Source organism: Capsella rubella, unplaced genomic scaffold, assembly GCF_000375325.1.
Source record: "Capsella rubella cultivar Monte Gargano unplaced genomic scaffold, Caprub1_0 scaffold_8, whole genome shotgun sequence".
Classification (NCBI taxonomy): domain Eukaryota; kingdom Viridiplantae; phylum Streptophyta; class Magnoliopsida; order Brassicales; family Brassicaceae; genus Capsella; species Capsella rubella.
The window spans coordinates 9,623,978-9,640,250 of NW_006238916.1; the positions used below are offsets into that span (position 1 = coordinate 9,623,978).

The 16,273-nt window shown below is 41.8% G+C and overlaps 6 protein-coding genes across 9 annotated transcripts; 3 read left to right on the forward strand and 3 right to left on the reverse strand.

Annotated features, from left to right (window-relative positions):
* Positions 1-70: 70 nt before the first annotated feature.
* Positions 71-1,202, forward strand: LOC17874762. Its single transcript, XM_006281275.2, has 4 exons — positions 71-228; positions 332-469; positions 547-691; positions 893-1,202. The coding sequence occupies exons 1-3, from the start codon at positions 145-147 to the stop codon at positions 673-675; spliced, it is 351 nt and encodes a 116-aa protein (XP_006281337.1). The 5' UTR covers positions 71-144; the 3' UTR covers positions 676-691; positions 893-1,202.
* Positions 1,203-1,346: 144 nt separating this feature from the next.
* LOC17876729 (transcription factor bHLH82) lies at positions 1,347-2,911 on the reverse strand. The gene is made up of 5 exons (XM_006282157.2): positions 2,714-2,911; positions 2,477-2,623; positions 2,337-2,402; positions 2,122-2,256; positions 1,347-2,025 (listed from the first exon to the last, which is right to left on the reverse strand). The coding sequence occupies exons 1-5, from the start codon at positions 2,909-2,911 to the stop codon at positions 1,675-1,677; spliced, it is 897 nt and encodes a 298-aa protein (XP_006282219.1). The 3' UTR covers positions 1,347-1,674.
* A 620-nt stretch (positions 2,912-3,531) lies between these two features.
* Positions 3,532-4,793, forward strand: LOC17876448 (protein RTF2 homolog). Its single transcript, XM_006281388.2, has one exon. The coding sequence runs from the start codon at positions 3,615-3,617 to the stop codon at positions 4,674-4,676; it is 1,062 nt and encodes a 353-aa protein (XP_006281450.1). The 5' UTR covers positions 3,532-3,614; the 3' UTR covers positions 4,677-4,793.
* Positions 4,794-4,838: 45 nt separating this feature from the next.
* Positions 4,839-6,657, reverse strand: LOC17875826 (trafficking protein particle complex subunit 5). The gene is made up of 8 exons (XM_006281082.2): positions 6,419-6,657; positions 6,075-6,163; positions 5,912-5,975; positions 5,712-5,789; positions 5,541-5,617; positions 5,384-5,450; positions 5,184-5,291; positions 4,839-5,079 (listed from the first exon to the last, which is right to left on the reverse strand). The coding sequence occupies exons 1-8, from the start codon at positions 6,488-6,490 to the stop codon at positions 5,047-5,049; spliced, it is 588 nt and encodes a 195-aa protein (XP_006281144.1). The 5' UTR covers positions 6,491-6,657; the 3' UTR covers positions 4,839-5,046.
* Positions 6,658-6,739: 82 nt separating this feature from the next.
* Positions 6,740-12,247, forward strand: LOC17876686 (FIP1[V]-like protein). Of its 2 annotated transcripts, XM_023780174.1 has the most exons (9): positions 6,740-7,656; positions 8,145-8,368; positions 8,551-8,677; positions 8,765-8,833; positions 8,964-9,104; positions 9,249-9,350; positions 9,449-11,092; positions 11,287-11,781; positions 12,017-12,242. In XM_023780174.1, exons 1-9 carry the CDS (start codon positions 6,892-6,894, stop codon positions 12,071-12,073), a joined length of 3,624 nt encoding a protein of 1,207 aa, XP_023635942.1. In that variant the 5' UTR covers positions 6,740-6,891; the 3' UTR covers positions 12,074-12,242. The 2 variants fall into 2 exon arrangements, with proteins under 2 accessions (XP_023635942.1, XP_023635936.1); XM_023780168.1 differs by having other exon boundaries at positions 11,287-12,247.
* A 121-nt stretch (positions 12,248-12,368) lies between these two features.
* Positions 12,369-15,704, reverse strand: LOC17876039 (glycerophosphodiester phosphodiesterase GDPDL6). Of its 3 annotated transcripts, none has more exons than XM_006282019.2 (8): positions 15,376-15,596; positions 14,947-15,243; positions 14,762-14,871; positions 14,165-14,663; positions 13,745-14,065; positions 13,520-13,659; positions 12,962-13,445; positions 12,369-12,884 (listed from the first exon to the last, which is right to left on the reverse strand). In XM_006282019.2, exons 1-8 carry the CDS (start codon positions 15,479-15,481, stop codon positions 12,583-12,585), a joined length of 2,259 nt encoding a protein of 752 aa, XP_006282081.1. In that variant the 5' UTR covers positions 15,482-15,596; the 3' UTR covers positions 12,369-12,582. The 3 variants fall into 3 exon arrangements, with proteins under 3 accessions (XP_006282081.1, XP_023635956.1, XP_023635950.1); XM_023780188.1 differs by adding an exon at positions 15,607-15,704 and having other exon boundaries at positions 12,371-12,884; positions 14,762-15,243; positions 15,376-15,499; XM_023780182.1 differs by adding an exon at positions 15,604-15,704 and having other exon boundaries at positions 12,371-12,884; positions 14,762-15,243; positions 15,376-15,499.
* Positions 15,705-16,273: the final 569 nt, after the last annotated feature.

A 16,273-nucleotide genomic window follows, 5' to 3' on the forward strand; every position in this document is an offset into this window, starting at 1 on the left:
CAAGGTGTGTTTTCTACCGACTACTTAGTTGGGCCGGGCGTAACTGGGCCTTATATTTATGTTCCCCGTCTGGTTTCGTTTGTTTGTTTGGTTGGTGTTTAGTTGTGGTTCTGTTTCTGATTTCGTCTTCTTCGCTGCTTAGATATGTCTGTCGATACATATGCGTCGTCGAACCCTAATGAGGTTCATGAGAATGTTCTTCTGAAAGCTAGAGATGCTTGCTACAAGGTCCGTCTTCCTATTTTCTCTCTGCTCTATTTCGTTGTGATTCTGATTAAATGATTATCAGGTTAGACAGTAAATGGTTGGAGTGATCATTTAATTTGTGCAGGCCAGAGATGCTTTTTACGCTTGTCTTGAAAAGGAATCTGGTAAAAAACCAACTGAAATCGCGACCGTTGGTCTTCTCTATCCTAAAGAGTGTAGCAATTCTAGAACCCAATTCGTCAACAACTGTCGATCCTCTTGGGTACTCTCCTCTTTCAATTAGTTTGCAAAACTACAATTTGGACTTTTGATTTGAATGGAAGGGATGGAAATTTGCAGGTGAAGCATTTCGATAGGGAGTACTGTAGGAACAAGAGAGTTCAAAGGCTGTTGGATGATGGAGATGAGAGGAAAGGTCCAATGTCACTTCCTCAGCCTTACACTTTCAAGCCTTCTCCTTCCTCTTAGTTTCCTTCCTTTCCTGGTACTTTATTGCTCAACCTGTCCTTATTTGACTTCAAACTCAGATTCTTCTATTTGTCTTCTCTTTGCATACTTCTTTTAGTGTTTCTGTAGATATATTCTCACCCTCTATGTTATGATTAAGCTTTTTTTTTTTTATCTTGTCTTTGACTCTTTTGAGTATATCACATCACATCAAGTTTTATTTGTTTGTCTTTGTCAGGTGTTAAAGGTCTCTTTGCTGAGGAAGATTTACAATGGACAGATACTGTTCCTGAATCATGAGAGTTGATTTTCTTTGCTTATAGTCTTAGATCGTATTTGAGTTGTAATCCTTTAACATGGGAATAAAGTGGTACATTTCAACTCAAGGACCTACCTGATTGTTTGCCTTCTGTGTCTATTGCCCAAAACGTTTGTTGATCTATCTGCAAGCATCTAGTATACATACACTATGCTGAGATACATATATGTACGTGTATATAGAACCTGATCGTTTTGGTTACTGAGCTACTGAAGATGTGGTTTGTTCATCAGTGCTCCTGAAACTTTGTGAAATGTAGGAGTGTATGTGTGTTTTCCTCATCCTCTAATGGACAGGGGTCTTATTCACAGTTTTGGTATCTGATAACCGAAAAAAGCCGGGTGGTTCAAGAATTTAGGCATATCAATAGTAGTAGTTTATAAGAGAGTGGAAAGCTTCAACTTGAATATTATAAGACTATATAAGTTCCACGATTGAGCAAACAATGTTTAAGACATTATAGTTACAGAACACGTTGACAAAGAATGATTTGGGAAGGTAGTGGGACGCATGTCTCTTACCTTACGGTCCCACCAGCAACACACGTATAGGCGTATACGAGTGTTCTTGTCTTGTCGGTTATGTTCTTTGTGTAACTGTTTTATATTATTCATGCTTAACAGTGAAAAAAGTAAAATGATATGGATATGAATGTTTGACTTAAACTGAGAAGATGAGGCACATGAGAGTATCCCTATGGTTCAGGCCTTGGAGGCAGCAGGTACGTCATCCATAGTCGAGGAGGCTTCAGGTGCAGCAATTGCTGCTGTTGCTACATTTGCATCCTCTGCTGCTACGGGATTGGAGATGGGGTTGAAGAGAGATCCACGAGAGTGAGTGGTTGAGGATGATATCGCAGTTGCTAGAGAGATGGGCATTAAGCAAAGCCCCTTCCCTTGAAGATACTGCATTGCTGATCCCATGTCTTCTTCCATCAGTTTTGCTACCCTCTGTTCTGTTGACCTTAGGCTCTCGTTTGATGATCCAGTAGCGTTTCCGCTCCCGTTTACAACATTGCACGGTGAAGTGAGAGCATTGAGCCTTCCTCCTGTCTACAGTACCAAAAACCATGACGATGATGATTATGAATGATGATTGGTAATTCCACTATAGAGATGTGGAAAGCCATAAAAGACTAAGAAACTGACCTCGGCGGAGAGACCATTGAGGCGTGGACCAGCTGCACCTGCACCTCCCAATCTACTCATGCTTAGTACTTTGACTTGAAGCTGAAGGAACCTAACATACTCGATGATCTCGTCAAGCATCGATGCCTTATCAGTCTGCATCTCATCATCAACCAATTCGGTTATCATGCTAGATCCAGGACAAGAGTCACAAATCAGTAAAACAATATGAGTACCTTGTTGGTGTTAGGAACCAGTTCTTGGAGAGACTTCATACGCTCTGCGATGCGTTCTCTCCTTAGCTGTTCAAAAACAGACAATTAAAAACACAAGATAAGAGAAGAAAAAGAGATGGAGGAAGTAAATAATGAGATACCCTTTCAGCAATGCTGTGAGGATCAGTAGCTTGGCCTCTCCTGGCTCGCACCCTTGGCTTTTGTCGAACAACAGGTGCGCTCGTGGTCGAGACAGTCCCTTGTGCCTGCAGCCCTTCTTGGCTCCCCATTGTTGGACCACCTGACTCCTGCATTGACAAAAAACAACACAAAAGAATCAGAAACATTTTTAGATTTTGGAGTAGTGATAATAAATGGAATGTGAACGTTTTTGGTACCTGAGGGTGATGGAACTGGTCAGGGAAAGGGGTGTCGACGGAGAGAGCATGGAAGAGAGAGTTTGGTGGCGGAGGAGGAGGAGGAAGAGATGGATCCCAGCAAGGAGGGAGAGAAGAGAGCATTGACATGGAATCAAGGAAGAAGTCATTGTTTTGGTTTATGAACTCTCCCTTACCTTCTCCATTCCCATTCTCCATCTCTTCTTCTTCTTCTTCTTCTTCTGTCTTCTTCCTCTGTTCCCTCCCCATTTTTATTCTTTTCAAAATTTTTGATTTCTTATTTTTTTAATTTACTGGCCGTTTCATTTTCATCTTTTAATATTTTCATATATAAAAATTATGTATATATCGAATCTCTTAAATAATTATCTCAAAAAAGTCGTACCTCGCCGGCCTCTATATTTGTTTTTGCTGTTAATTATCCTTAAATTAAATTCTATATTAAATTTTTTTATGACACCAAATTCTATATTATCCTTAGAGTTCGAATCTGTATACAATCTTTGTTATATTTTTTGTTGTTGTTTCCATTTTAATTCAGAATTTCGAAAATACTCTCACCTTTTTTTAGTTTCGAATGATGAAAATGCTACTCTCAATTTTGAATTCAAACATGTTTTAGAAACAAATTTATGCAAATTCACAGAAATAAAAACAGAAATTAAAATTCAATGAGAGAAAACAGTAGAACTAAATGATAGGCCCATTAATAAAAAATAATGATAGCCCCAAGTAGAAACTATTTGGCCCAAATCATAAGATGAAATAGCCCTCTCCTAAGTTGTATATATATACACAAACTTTCTTGAAGTTATCCTTTTCCTCGTTTTCTCTCTCCTCGACCCCTGAAAATCAAATCACCGACCAAAATTGATCGGAAACCTAGAGACCTTACGCCACCATGATGCACAGCCGGCGCCAAATCTTCGTTAAATCTCCTGGCTTTCATCAAACGATCGCTCTACAATTGGATCCCTCGCAGTCTGTATTAACTCTCTCGGGTCTCACGTCCTTACTCGAATCGTCGCATCGTAAATCGTTTTCGGATTTCTGCGTTGCTCTAGATGGGAAGCTTTTGAATGGGTCTACACGGATCCAAGTATCTAAGCTCCCTTCTGTATCCACGCTCACTCTTTTCCCTCGCTTCCGTGGAGGTGGAGGAGATGGCGGTGCGACGGGAGCTGAGTCTCGTGATTGTTACCTCAATATGTACGCCGAGAAGAAACCTGACAAGGTTGATCCGAATGAGCAGAGGCTCTCAAAATGGTTAAATTGTGCTTTGTCTAACGAGCCTTTGGCAGAGCCTTGCGTGATTGATCTCCTCGGGAATTTGTTTAATAAAGAAGCTTTGGTTCATGCTCTGTTATCTAAGAGGCTGCCTAAGCAATTCTCCTACATTAAGGGTTTGAAAGATATGGTGAATATCAAGCTTACGCCTGTCGCTGGTTCTGATGGATCATCGCAAGATACCACTAGTGCCCAGTTTCAGTGTCCAGTCTCAGGGCTTGAATTCAATGGAAAGTACAAGTTTTTCGCTTTGAGGGGATGCGGGCATGTGATGAGTTCCAAGGCGTTGAAGGAAGTGAAGTCTTCTTCGTGTTTGGTGTGTCACGCGGAAGTCAAAGATTCTGATAAGATTGTGATCAACGGTACAGATGAGGAAGTGGGTTTGTTGAGGGAGAGAATGGACGAGGAGAAAGCAAAGCTTAGAGAGAAGAAAGGTGTCTCAAAGAAGAACAAGAGCGGGGCTGCCGTGGTGGCTGACGCTGGAGCAAAGGTCGTCAAGAGACAGATGGATGATGGGAATGTCAGTGGTGTTACTGTGAAGAAATTCAAGGCGGGTGACAAAGTTCCCGTTAATGCTACCAAGGAAGTCTACGCTTCTCTCTTTACTTCCTCCAAAAAGAAGTCTGATTTCAGGGAGACATACTCTTGCAGGTCACTTCCTCTCGGCAGGAACTGATTTGTCGAAACCATGTTGTTTACCTGCTTGCTTCATTTGCTTTGATCTGTTCTGATTATATTGATGTATCAACTTGCTATGTAATTTCGTCACTGGATTTTTTAATGTTTTCCTTTATCTTTTGCTATTGGGAAAAACATAACCTTACCATAACATCAACGGTTGTTAAAACTAGGAAACTTGTATAAGCTGCAATATGTAACAAGATGGTTATGTATGCTGTTTACAAATTCACGGACAATGGCTCTGCAGCTCTAATTCAAAATGTAATTATAATCATAAAAAAAAACAGACAGTAGATTTGCACAAGCAGTTCACATAAAGCCAATAGTTTCCAGATCATAGCAACTTAGTGACAGAAAGAGCTCTCTCATTGGCTTAGCCGTGCCTCTCTTTTAAGCACCTGCGCAGCAAGGTTGTAAAGAAGGTAAAACAAGTGGCAAGATTAAGTTTTTCCCAAAGAAGGTAAAACGACTGTCAGGAAAAGAGAGGGATGTAGGCATTAACCTCATCAGCAAACTTGATCAAAATGGTTGTCCGAGGACGTTGTTGTCCTTCAATGGGTACAAAATGAGCCGTTACCACAGCAGGAAACCCTGCGTTATCCAGAACTCCCTGCACAGAAGAAATCGTGGCTGGCTCATTCTTCTCTTTCTCTACCAAATTGATTTTAACCCTATTCATGAATAAATGAAGGGAGCACTCACCTTGACTATGCCGGCAACAAAAGCCCCACAGTTGAATGTTCCCATGTCTTTTGGAATTGAAATGAACCTACATTTTTGACACTTTTTATCAAGTCTCTTGACCTAAAGAAATCGACTTATCTTGAGTGTTTATAGATAAAGCTGGAGTAATCTAAACCTGTTGACGAGAAGCTCCTTTTCACTGATCATATATTCATCTTCATGTTCTGTTCCTTTTTCAAGTGAATCAGCAACCTATGGCATATTTGTTAAGGGGGAGTCAGTATCCATAAACAGGCATGTCCATAGAAAGAGTCAACAGCTAATTCAGTTTGAAATAACCCCTCACCTTTCCAAACAATACCTTCCAGACTGTACTGTGGACGAAAGATAGAATTCCCAGTAACCGAGTCTCTCTTCGGTTGCCCTGAAACAATGAAAGAAAATATATCCATAAGACTTGAACTCTGCATTGCTCTTCCATGAAGAAAAAATTATAAGAAAGGAAAAATATTCAAGTATCAGACATTTTGCTAAAACACAACGTACCTTCTCCCGGTTGCAAAGAAGCTCCAGAACTCGAGATCCAACAGCATACCCAGCATCCTCTAGTCTGAGAGACAACGTTATGTTAAGAAAACACATTGTTGGGAGATGGAATGTGAATGATTCAGACTCAGAAATGTTATTCTTAGTAACCAAATCAGCTCACCTTCTTTCAAGTTCAGCTATATTGTCAACCTGGGTTTGATTATACTGAACGAGCTCAGAGAATAAAAAAGCAAATGCGGTCAAGCTAACCTGCAACACAATTAAAGTTCCAAAACAAATCAATTCTCAGAAGATACTCGAAATCGAATAACCACAGTTAATAGATCAAAGAAGAAGATCAAAAGCCGAGAGATTTGAATCAAATCCCCATCACAAGTATTGGATCCGGATCCGAATCGAAACAATGTTCTCAATTTGAATACTCGACTCAGTGTCAATATTAACAAGATGAAAATTTTTCTGAGCAAAGGTCCGAAATTAAGAAGAGAAAAGTGGATCTAATACCTCTTGTTTGCCTTTGCTGAGAGGCTTGTCAAGTACGTTGGAGTACTGCTTCATTTTCCCGACCCCGATCATCTTCTTCCCTAGTCCTCTTTAATTTAAAGCGTAAGAACGAGCTGCCCAGAACCCTAAACACAGAACCTTTCTTAGTTTCCGGTGAAAGTTATGCTTTTCCGGTAAAAGAAAGCGAAGACGATGCTTTTGTTTTTTATTTTTCAACCTGGTTTGTCTTCGGTTTGATGAAAGTACAAAAAAAGGAGAGAGTTTTATTTTTAAAATAATAATGATATATAATCGAATTAATCCTAATCTGAGTAGAAAAAAGTAAATAGGTGTATAAAAAAAAGGCCCTAGCGATGATAAAAAGGAGCCGAGACTTGAGAAGAAGCCCTTAGCTTCACCGTCTCTCTCTTTGCTCTCGTGTGCTTCATTCGAAATCGGCCGTTCTTCTTCTTCTTCCAATCTACCTCACTCCAATGGACGAAGACGACGAGTTCGGAGATCTGTACTCCGACGTTCTCCAGCCGTTTCAAACTCCCGTTGTTCTTCCTCCTCCGCCTCCGCTTCCCCACCGTTCAATCGACCTTAACCTCCGATCCCAAGATCAAGACGTGGCAGAAGCTAATTCAGCTTCAGTCTCTAGGGTTTCGGGCAACGATGCTTCCAAATTATCCATCACTCGGCAAGCAATTGCCGATGGTGGCGGCGACGAGAAGGACATGAGCTTTGATATCGAAGAACCCGATGCCGATTCTACACCCACGATTCCTGGTCTTTTCGTTGCCGCTTCTGGAGCTGGAGCGTTACCTGGTCTGTCTACAGATCGAGGCGTTTCGCAAGTTACGGCAAGAATTGAGCAGGCTGGTGGTGGCGACGGAGGCTACGGAGGACAGGGAGAAGGCGATGATTGGGATAGCGACAGTGAAGATGATTTGCAGATAGTATTGAATGATAGTAGCCGCAACGCCATGATCGGAGGAGCTGATAGAAGATCAAGGATGGGAGACAACGAAGATGACGATGACGAAGATGATGAAGAACCACTTGTTATAGTCGCCGACACGGACCCAAATCAACCTATGGAGGAGCAGCACTGGGGAGAAGATGGTCTGCAAGGTATCGAAGGAGATGGCAAAGATGGAGGAGAAGCTGGAAAAGGGAGTGGACCAGGAGGTGCTACTGGACCGCCCAAAGCTGGGTATAGCAGTCATGGGTATCATCCGTTTCATTCTCAGTTTAAGGTCAGTGTCGATGCAACACTGTTGTCACTGGTCAGATTTCTTAGTAGCTGGGGTTCTTGTCGTGACCCTGTTTTAGTTTTCATTTATTATGTCTGCATATATCCTTTGTACTTGTACCTCAACCATAATGCAATGCAGAGTGTGTTAATCAGATTAATTGGAGTCTGCTTCTAGCTTTTGACACACCATCTCTATACTTGTTTACCAATACCCTGGTGTTTGGTCACAAAAATTAAGAATGTCAAAGGGAGATAATAATCTAATCGCTTCCTCTCTTCTATATTGCTATCCTACACCACCATCAACTATGCTGTTTCAAGTTCCTAACAGTTAGCAATTGAAGAAGAGGACTGTAAGAAGAATAACATTTCTTCAGACCCTTATGAAACCAACATTTAGGAATAGTCATACCAAAGTTACGCATATTGACACCGAAACAAATAGCGTGGTATTAATCTACTTGACATATACATATCTTTCTCTTGCAGTATGTAAGACCAGGGGCAGCCCCTATTCCTGGAGGTGCTGCATCTACTGGTGGGACCTCAGGTCAAGTTCGTCCACCTGCCAACCTTGGTCCTGCTGGTCGTGGCAGAGGAGATTGGCGTCCACTGGGAATGAGGAATGCTTCTGCTGCACAGAAAGGCTTCCATCAGTCCTGGGGTAGTAATACAGCAGGGCGGGGACTGGACTTTACTCTCCCCTCTCACAAGTAACTCTTTTATCTGTTCAGACTAATATCTATATCTATATATATCTATATATATATATATATGTATGTATACATCTTTTTTTACTTATTTGTTCTTTGAGGTCTGATTTTGCAAGTTCCTAGTTTTGATTACTACATATCTTTGTTTCTTTTATTTGATGTCTACTCTTTTGTTTTTTTAGGACTATATTTGAGGTCGACATAGAGAGTTTCGAGGAAAAGCCCTGGAGATATCCAGGAATTGATATGACAGACTACTATAACTTTGGACTAAACGAGGAGAGCTGGAAAGACTATTGCAAACAGCTGGTAATTAATAACTGTGTTCATATCTTTATTTCAGTAGATGAAGAGAGATGAAGAGCACTAAGAGGAGCTTCTTTTTATTTCCTACAGGACCAACACCGTATAGAGACCACAATGCAAAGCAGAATACGTGTTTATGAAAGCGGTAGAACGGATCAGGTAAAGTGGATCTTGGCATATGTTCTGGCGCTTACGAGCTGATTATTCTTCGCAGTCGGATGATATTTTGTCTACATCAGATACAAAAGGATGACAATACATTCCTAATCATTCTCTTGCTCAATGATAGGGTTATGATCCAGATCTACCCCCAGAGTTAGCTGCAGCAACAGGAGCGCAGGGTGTTCCTGTTGATTCTTCAAATTTAGTGAAGCCAGACTCTGTTCAAGGTGATTCAGCTAAAGTACCAGCCAATGTTCGGCCTTCACTGGTATATTTTCTCCTTTCTTTGCTCTCATTTTAAAGTAGCCTGGTGATTCATTATATTGTACAAACTATGGTAACATTGTGGCTGGACATTTTTGTTCTTAGTTTTTAAAAGCTGGAGTATATATTTGAATTTGTTTTCTCACAGCCCCCTGGAAGACCAATACCTGTGGAGACTGGTTCTGGTGAACGTCTGCCATCCATTGATACGCGTGCACCTCGAATGCGTGATCTAGATGCTATCATTGAGGTTGTGAACATGTTTCAAATTATTATTTTGGTTTACTGGCGAGGCATCTCTGCATGCTGTATTCTGACTGCTACTAACTGATAACGATTTTATGCCAGATTGTATGTCAGGATTCGCATGAGGATGAACCCTCAGGGGAAAATGGTGCAGACCAAGCCGATAGTAGCCTTCCTGGAGAAAATGTCTCAGTTGAGAATAGTTATGTTAAGAGCAGGAGACCTGATACGGAATCTGCTGAACGTAGTCCTGCCCAGGATGAGCCACAGAAAGATCTTCTCAAAAAGCAAGACGATGAGATCTCTAGAAGCACGGATGATAGTGGCCAGAGTTTTCGCTCATCGTCTCCTGTTGGGTCTCCTGTTGGGTCTCCTGTCGGGTCTCCTGTCGGGGACAGAGGCACAAGGTCATCAAGTGTTGATCGCGAAGATGTGGGAGATGAAGTTGGCAAAGATGCGGATATGGAGGAGGAGCATAAAGTGAGTTCTACAGTCCCTCAGTCAGCAGTTCAAGAAGATGATGGAGGGGAATCAAAGACGGAGAGAAGTAGTGAAAGCAGCAAAGCAAGATCTGGAAGTCACAGAGACTATCCGCAACTGAAAGATGGGGTAGAAGAAGAAGTTATTCAAGATAAACATTATGCCCGACCAGCTAGTAATAGGAAACAGCACGATAACAATGCACCTTACCAGAGCAGAAAGAATCAGGACAGAGGGAAGGAGATGGAAAGAACACGAGCGGCGAGCAAAGGTGGTAGAGAGAATTCTAATCCCCACATGGAGCTGGATTCTAGTTATATCTACTCAATTGCAAATCGCGAAGATTTTGATAGAAGAAAAGAGCGAGATGTTGATGGCGGGGTGTGGCGCAGGACAGAGGATGACCCATACAGTAGAAGAGGTGGGGATGAGGGGTCTAGAAAAAGGGATCGTGAAGATGATCCGGGCTCTAGGCAGAGGGGTAAAATGCGAGAGAATGAAATACGCAGCAAAGATGATCATGTTCCTTCCAGAAAGCATATGGATGATGTTGGCCGAAATATTTATGAAGTGGATGATCACATTAACAAGAGGAGGAAGGATGAAGAATACTTGAGAAGAAGCCGGCCAGAAAAAAGTGAAATCCCATATGGTCAAAGAGAATCAATCAGCCGCCTGAAACGAGAACGTGATGATAGGATGGAGCATCAAAAGAGAGATTTCCAACATAAAATCAGAGATGATTTTGACGACCATAGTTCTCTCAGGCATAGAGATGATTTTTATATGCAGAGAGATGGAAACGAGAGGTTGAGGGAGCGTGAGGATAAACCAATGCACGAGGATGGTTTATCAGCACGAGGAAGAGAGAGGCAGGTGGCTGTACGGGCCCACAGAGGTTCCGAAGACCGATCATCAAGGATGAAAGATGAATATAAAGCTTCTGACAAAGAGCATCTCACCAAAGATACAACAAGGCATACTAAACAGACAAAGAGAAGGGACTACCCTGGTGAAGAAAGTTCTTCCCATCATAGAGGATATGAAGACTTCTCTGCACGCACAGATGACATTGTTAGTAATGAGAAAAAACCAAGGCATGAGAGGACAGGTGCTAAAAATGACAAGGTTATTGATACTTTGGATGCCCAGCGATTGCTAGACAGAAAACATAAAGATTCTAGACGAAAAATTAAAGAACAGCGAGAGGGCACAGAATCATTAAGGGGCAAGCAAGGGGAGCAAAATGGCAATTCTGTAGTGACAGTATGCTCCACAACCTATAGATTTATTTTCTATTATCATCCAACTTTTGAAAATGAACATAGCGTGGTTATCGTGAATGCAATATACCTTGCGATTTTTTTGTTCAGTTACCTAACTTACCTTAGATATCTCACGGTTTGGTAACTTTTGTTCTGTTTCATGGTCAGTAATGATGTTACTTTCATTCCTTTCAGGTCTCAAAAGGAACCAGCGAAGCAAAGAACTGCAGGAATGAGATCTCACAGCAACCTAATGCCACCAAAAGACACAAGGAAAACGCATCCTCTGGTGATGAGATACACGATTCAAAGAGAGGACGTACAAAACTGGAGCGTTGGGCAAGCCACAAAGAGAGAGATGATGCTGTCTCTGCCAAGTCATCATCCATTTCCACAAAACTTCAAGAGAACGAAAAAAATACTAATGGCCGGCTTAGTGAACCTGTTACTGGGTCTATTGGTAAGAATCGGGATGTAAGTGAAGAGAAAAGTGGCCATGACCTTGCAGAGACCAAAGATGGAAGCGAGAAGGGACCAGGAGACCGGCACTTGGACACGGTTGAGAAACTCAAGAAACGCAGTGAAAGATTCAAGCTTCCAATGTCCACGGAGAAAGACACCACGGGAGTAAAGAAAATGGAGTCTGAGACGCTGCCCTCTGCAAAAATAGAAGGCCCTGTGGATCCAGAAGTGAAAGCAGAACGGCCAGCAAGGAAAAGACGGTGGACAAGTAGCTGAAAGTCATAAACTGGAGCTGAAATAAAAAGCGAGGAAGTGGCTCTCTTCGGCTGGGTTGAGGGATAGTTTGATTCTCCATGTAGCTTCTGATGCTTAAACGAATTATGAGATTCTCCCATCCCGCAGAGCAGTTGTGGCGATAATGCGATGGAGGATCAAGCGCAATAGAGATTAATTAGAAGACTAGGGAGAGTGTGTATGGGAGGAGCTAAGTTGTGTAAGAATAGAAAGAGAATACGCATAAGGATGACTCGAGAGAATACTCTTGTAGTAGTTGATGTAACTTTTATCAAAGATTATTGGTCTTTTAGTTTTGTTCTTATACTAAGCGCCTCCGGAGAGAGCGAGAATATTTATTAAAAAACGGCACTCTGTATTATATATTGTAGTAATTTCGTTATAATATTTTGTAATCGTCCTTTGATGACTTGATAATTGCTGTTTGCTTTTTGCAGGTTAACAATGTCGAGACTTGAGAGAGTAAGAACTATGAGAGTAGAGACTGCATAGTGGAGAAGGTGTGTAAATATATATGAACGATTATCAAGATTCAAAATCTCTATCGAAATCAAACATTCCTATGACAACAAAAAAATTTCTTAGAGCCTTTTAATCTATAACAACAAATCACTGTTTGCTGCATATTTTGGTTAACATGAGTAAAACATAGATAGCTCAAATCGTGTCAGTTTGAATACGCTGAGGGCAAACATGTTACATAACCTATGAAGTTATATCATGTAATCAATCTTATTAGGCAGTACAGAGGAGTCCCAAAGCCATCACTGCCAGCAAGGAAATGCTGAGATTGGTAGCAGTGGCAACGGTGCCTGAAGGAGGAGGAGTATGTGGCGGACCTTCTCCAGTTCCATTGGAGGAGGCCATGTTTGCAACCGGAGGCAGAGGCGGATCAATCACATCTTTGGCATCAAGAGGCGGGTTTGGGGCACTTGCTGGTGGTTGTGCTTCCTTGTCTGCTACAGCCAGTAGAGCGCCGGCTTCTGCAGGTAAGATAGCATAGGGCTGGTCTTTGTTTAAATCTGAACATGGACTCCCTGCATTTGTATCAAATATAATTGATCAGCCTTATCTTGGTAATATGTATATTGTTCTTGTAGAAGTTTAAACTTACTTAAGTATCTGGTTGCAGTGGCAGGGAACTCTGTGATTACTCCATCAACGCCACTCCCAGCAATGAATGTTGCAAGCTCTACCGTAGGATCAGAGAAGTAGTCGAATGCTATGGAGATGTACTCGTTTCTTAGCACCGAAACGTAAACAGAGATATTTGATTTGTGCATTTCCTCTACAACGTTAGTTTTTCCTGTGGCAAAACTTTGGGAGACGGTGACCAGAGAAGTTCTCTTGAGATTGACAGCATCTGCATGCTTCTTTATTTCTTCAAGGGATGGCTTGGGGGCATCTCCAATCTCCTTGTCGATACTCAAGACTCTAGTGTAAGGAGGGACAGCCTCGAAACTAGATAAAACTGAACTGTCATCTGACTGAATCAAAACCTTCTGGGTTGATTGCTTGTCGAGTGTGGAATTGGTCAGAGCTGACTTGACTGCGTCTACGACTCCTAGGCCTTTCTTTGAGGCTAAATAAGCAGCATTCTGTAAACGAAAAAAAGTATTAGTAAAGCTTCCTTGTGTTAGTTACAGAGCACTTGAAAGTTAAATAGGCTTGCCTCAATGTTTATTAAAACTCCGGTGACTGCCTTTGCTTTGCTGAATTCAAGAAAGTCAGCGAGAGTCGTGAACTTCCCGCCGTTCTTGTTTGCTGGGTTTCTCAGGAATCCTGTGGCAGTGAAGGGGTTCTCGATTTGTGCTGAAGGAAAAGAACCCCAACGTCAGTGATTTAGTTGAGACTTGACAATGAGATTGCTTCAGATATCTATAAATCAGTTTCTTACGCTTCACGGACTGAATCTCAGCCCAGGTGAGATCAAAAGAGAAGATGCCGTTGGTAGGCTGGATCTCAGGAACGCTGGTGGCTCGGGACATGAAAGTAGTCATGGCGGTGGTACTTGCAGTGAGGTCTGCAGAATCATGGCAGAAAGCGATTCCGTCTTTAGACATCTGGACAGAGCAGTCGATCACGTCTGCTCCATCATTGACTGCTTTCTCGTAAGCCATATCAGTGCAGCCTGGATAGTCCCCACTTGCCCCGTTGTGAGTTATAACCAACGCATGCCCTGCTTTCGGGAGATTGTCCTTTTGGTGAGATAAGCAAGCTGCAAGAACATAGACACATGCGGTGTTAGCTTTTTCTAATAATCAAATATGTGTGGATACATCTACATATGATGATGGTATATTTTAAGTCATCTCACTGATGGCTTGTGATGCTGTTGGCGGGAAATCGGTGATGATGCCATCAACAGAGAACTGGCCATTGTCCACAAACTGTAGATACTCAGCGGAGGGATCAAAGCTGTAGTTGAAGCTGGTGCGCATGTCATTGGCAAATCCAGAAGCATAGACCTCTAGACCGGCTTTGTGGGCATCAGCCACAAAGGTGGTGGCGGGCTTAAGGTACTTAGCCGTGTCAAGGGGCCAAATGTAGTCTTTGGGGACAAGAACGCCTGAAGCAAAGGCCTTGATTGCTGCGAGGTTCTGTTGAAGCTCGCTGTACTTCTTGTTGGTGGTGGGCTCAATTGCCTCGGGGTCTTTGAACTCGAATATGAGCTTTGTCTTGGCCCTGCCTGCGTCCATCCCTATGCTCTTTAAGAAACCGATCTCCGGAGATGAGATAACATTAATGCCGCGGAATCGCAAGCTTCTCAGGTAATCAGCTGCGCTCAACTTGTGTTCCATGTAGAAGGCATCGTACTGCACATTTTTATTGTTTTTTTTTTTTTTTTTTATGAGTCAACAAGAACCTTCCCTAGCTATGTGCTTAATCAATGCTCACAGAGAAGAAGAAGTACCTGAACGCTCAACCAGAACTTGGGAGGCTTGGTTCCGAGGACGTCCTCCACTGCGGAAACCGGCATTTGGCCGTCAAAGATGCTGGGACGAGAGAAGATGTTCTGGACGACTGCACAAGAATACAAAACATGAGAAAGTGTGGTGGTGGTGAGCATTGAAGGAAAGAAAAGAGGAGATGACATACGGGAGACATTGGAGAAGATGGTGTCGGCATCGTAATCAAGGACAAACCATCCCTTGAGGTCCTGACCGTTGACCTTGTAAGTCTTCTGGGCTTTGGGGAATAGCGTGGAGATGGTGGTTGCATTGTCAAGTCTAATATCTGACAAGCAAAGGCCGACGCCATCCTTAGTCATCTGAAGGTTGCACAACATTGTGAGGCCAGGCGAGCTGGTGCTAATAGCCATGTCGTTTGCAGGGGCACTAGACTCCGGGAAAAGACCTGAGAAGCCGCCTCTTGCAACAACCGCAGGCTCTTTCCCTGAAGACAAAAGACAGGCATGGGTTCTTAGAAACACATGTTGTGTAACATGGGCATGTTCATATATCATAATTATACCACTTCAGAAAAAAAGAAAAAAAAGAAAAACATGTAATGTAAAATGAGACTTACCGTTAAGGGTGAGCCATTTCTTGGGAGGAACAGCCTTAGGGGTAACCTTGGTTGCGGCAACAGAGGAGGGTATGAAAAGGGATAAAAGAAGGAAGAACCTCAGCATTTTTGTTGTTGAGTGATCCTGCAATTGTGTGTAACGTACGTAAAAATCAGATTATAGAGACAATGACAGTATTATACATTTTTTTTTTGAGAAAAAGTGAAAGAGAGAAAGAAAGATCTCACAACGAGACAAGAACATGAATCCTCTCTTCTGCTTGTTTTCCTCGTTTGGAAAAAGAAGAGAAGGAGGAGGAGGAAGGAGATGGTCAAAACGAAAAGGTTAATTAATGGTAAACAAAAAAAAAAGAAAAAAGAAAAAAGTAACATGCTCGTAATAATCATATCCCCGCCATTTATTGGCTATTTACGAGTCTCTATTTTTATCTCCTTTTTTGGCCCTCCATTCCCTTCTTAACCGCTTTTTCCTTTTTTATGATTTACAATTTTACATCGCATAACCCCCTCAGTTTTGTAAAAATTCGTATGTTCGGGACTTTAGACTATGTTCATTTGTCTCATATGGCTTATTTATACTGTATGTTCAAAATGTACAGAGTCAAACATTCGGACCAAACCAAATTGACCAACTAAACTGAACCGACGATAATAAAACCGATCGGTGGAAAATAAAAATGGTTTTTATTTTTGGGTTACACCGATCAGTTTTTGCCTAATCTTAGATAAATCTTTAATTTATCATTTTATGTAACCTTTTTTCCTTGAGCAACTAAAATTTTCGAATATGTACCTTAAAATTCTTAAAAATTGAATTATACAGTACTAGTCACCAAAATCGTTAATCTCGGTACAATTGAGTACCCTTTTGATATTTACCGTGATCGAACCATATTTA

Excerpts from the sequence above, each read along its gene's own strand:
- LOC17875826 (XM_006281082.2), bottom strand. The coding sequence starts at position 6,490 with ATGATCGGGGTCGGGAAAATGAAGCAGTACTCCAACGTACTTGACAAG. Across the intron at positions 6,164-6,418 it reads TCAGCAAAGGCAAACAAGAG|GTTAGCTTGACCGCATTTGC; the intron begins GTATTAGATCCA and ends ATTGTGTTGCAG. Across the intron at positions 5,292-5,383 it reads TTGTTGCCGGCATAGTCAAG|GGAGTTCTGGATAACGCAGG; the intron begins GTGAGTGCTCCC and ends TCTTCTGTGCAG.
- LOC17876729 (XM_006282157.2), bottom strand. The coding sequence starts at position 2,911 with ATGGAGAATGGGAATGGAGAAGGTAAGGGAGAGTTCATAAACCAAAAC. Across the intron at positions 2,624-2,713 it reads ACCAGTTCCATCACCCTCAG|GAGTCAGGTGGTCCAACAAT; the intron begins GTACCAAAAACG and ends TTGTCAATGCAG. Across the intron at positions 2,026-2,121 it reads TCAATGGTCTCTCCGCCGAG|ACAGGAGGAAGGCTCAATGC; the intron begins GTCAGTTTCTTA and ends TTGGTACTGTAG.
- LOC17876686 (XM_023780174.1), top strand. The coding sequence starts at position 6,892 with ATGGACGAAGACGACGAGTTCGGAGATCTGTACTCCGACGTTCTCCAG. Across the intron at positions 8,678-8,764 it reads AAGACTATTGCAAACAGCTG|GACCAACACCGTATAGAGAC; the intron begins GTAATTAATAAC and ends TATTTCCTACAG. Across the intron at positions 8,834-8,963 it reads AAAGCGGTAGAACGGATCAG|GGTTATGATCCAGATCTACC; the intron begins GTAAAGTGGATC and ends GCTCAATGATAG.
- LOC17874762 (XM_006281275.2), top strand. The coding sequence starts at position 145 with ATGTCTGTCGATACATATGCGTCGTCGAACCCTAATGAGGTTCATGAG. Across the intron at positions 229-331 it reads CTAGAGATGCTTGCTACAAG|GCCAGAGATGCTTTTTACGC; the intron begins GTCCGTCTTCCT and ends TAATTTGTGCAG. Across the intron at positions 470-546 it reads ACAACTGTCGATCCTCTTGG|GTGAAGCATTTCGATAGGGA; the intron begins GTACTCTCCTCT and ends GGAAATTTGCAG.
- LOC17876039 (XM_023780188.1), bottom strand. The coding sequence starts at position 15,481 with ATGCTGAGGTTCTTCCTTCTTTTATCCCTTTTCATACCCTCCTCTGTT. Across the intron at positions 14,066-14,164 it reads AACAGCATCACAAGCCATCA|CTTGCTTATCTCACCAAAAG; the intron begins GTGAGATGACTT and ends ATGTTCTTGCAG. Across the intron at positions 13,660-13,744 it reads TGAGATTCAGTCCGTGAAGC|CACAAATCGAGAACCCCTTC; the intron begins GTAAGAAACTGA and ends CTTTTCCTTCAG.
- LOC17876448 (XM_006281388.2), top strand. The coding sequence starts at position 3,615 with ATGATGCACAGCCGGCGCCAAATCTTCGTTAAATCTCCTGGCTTTCAT.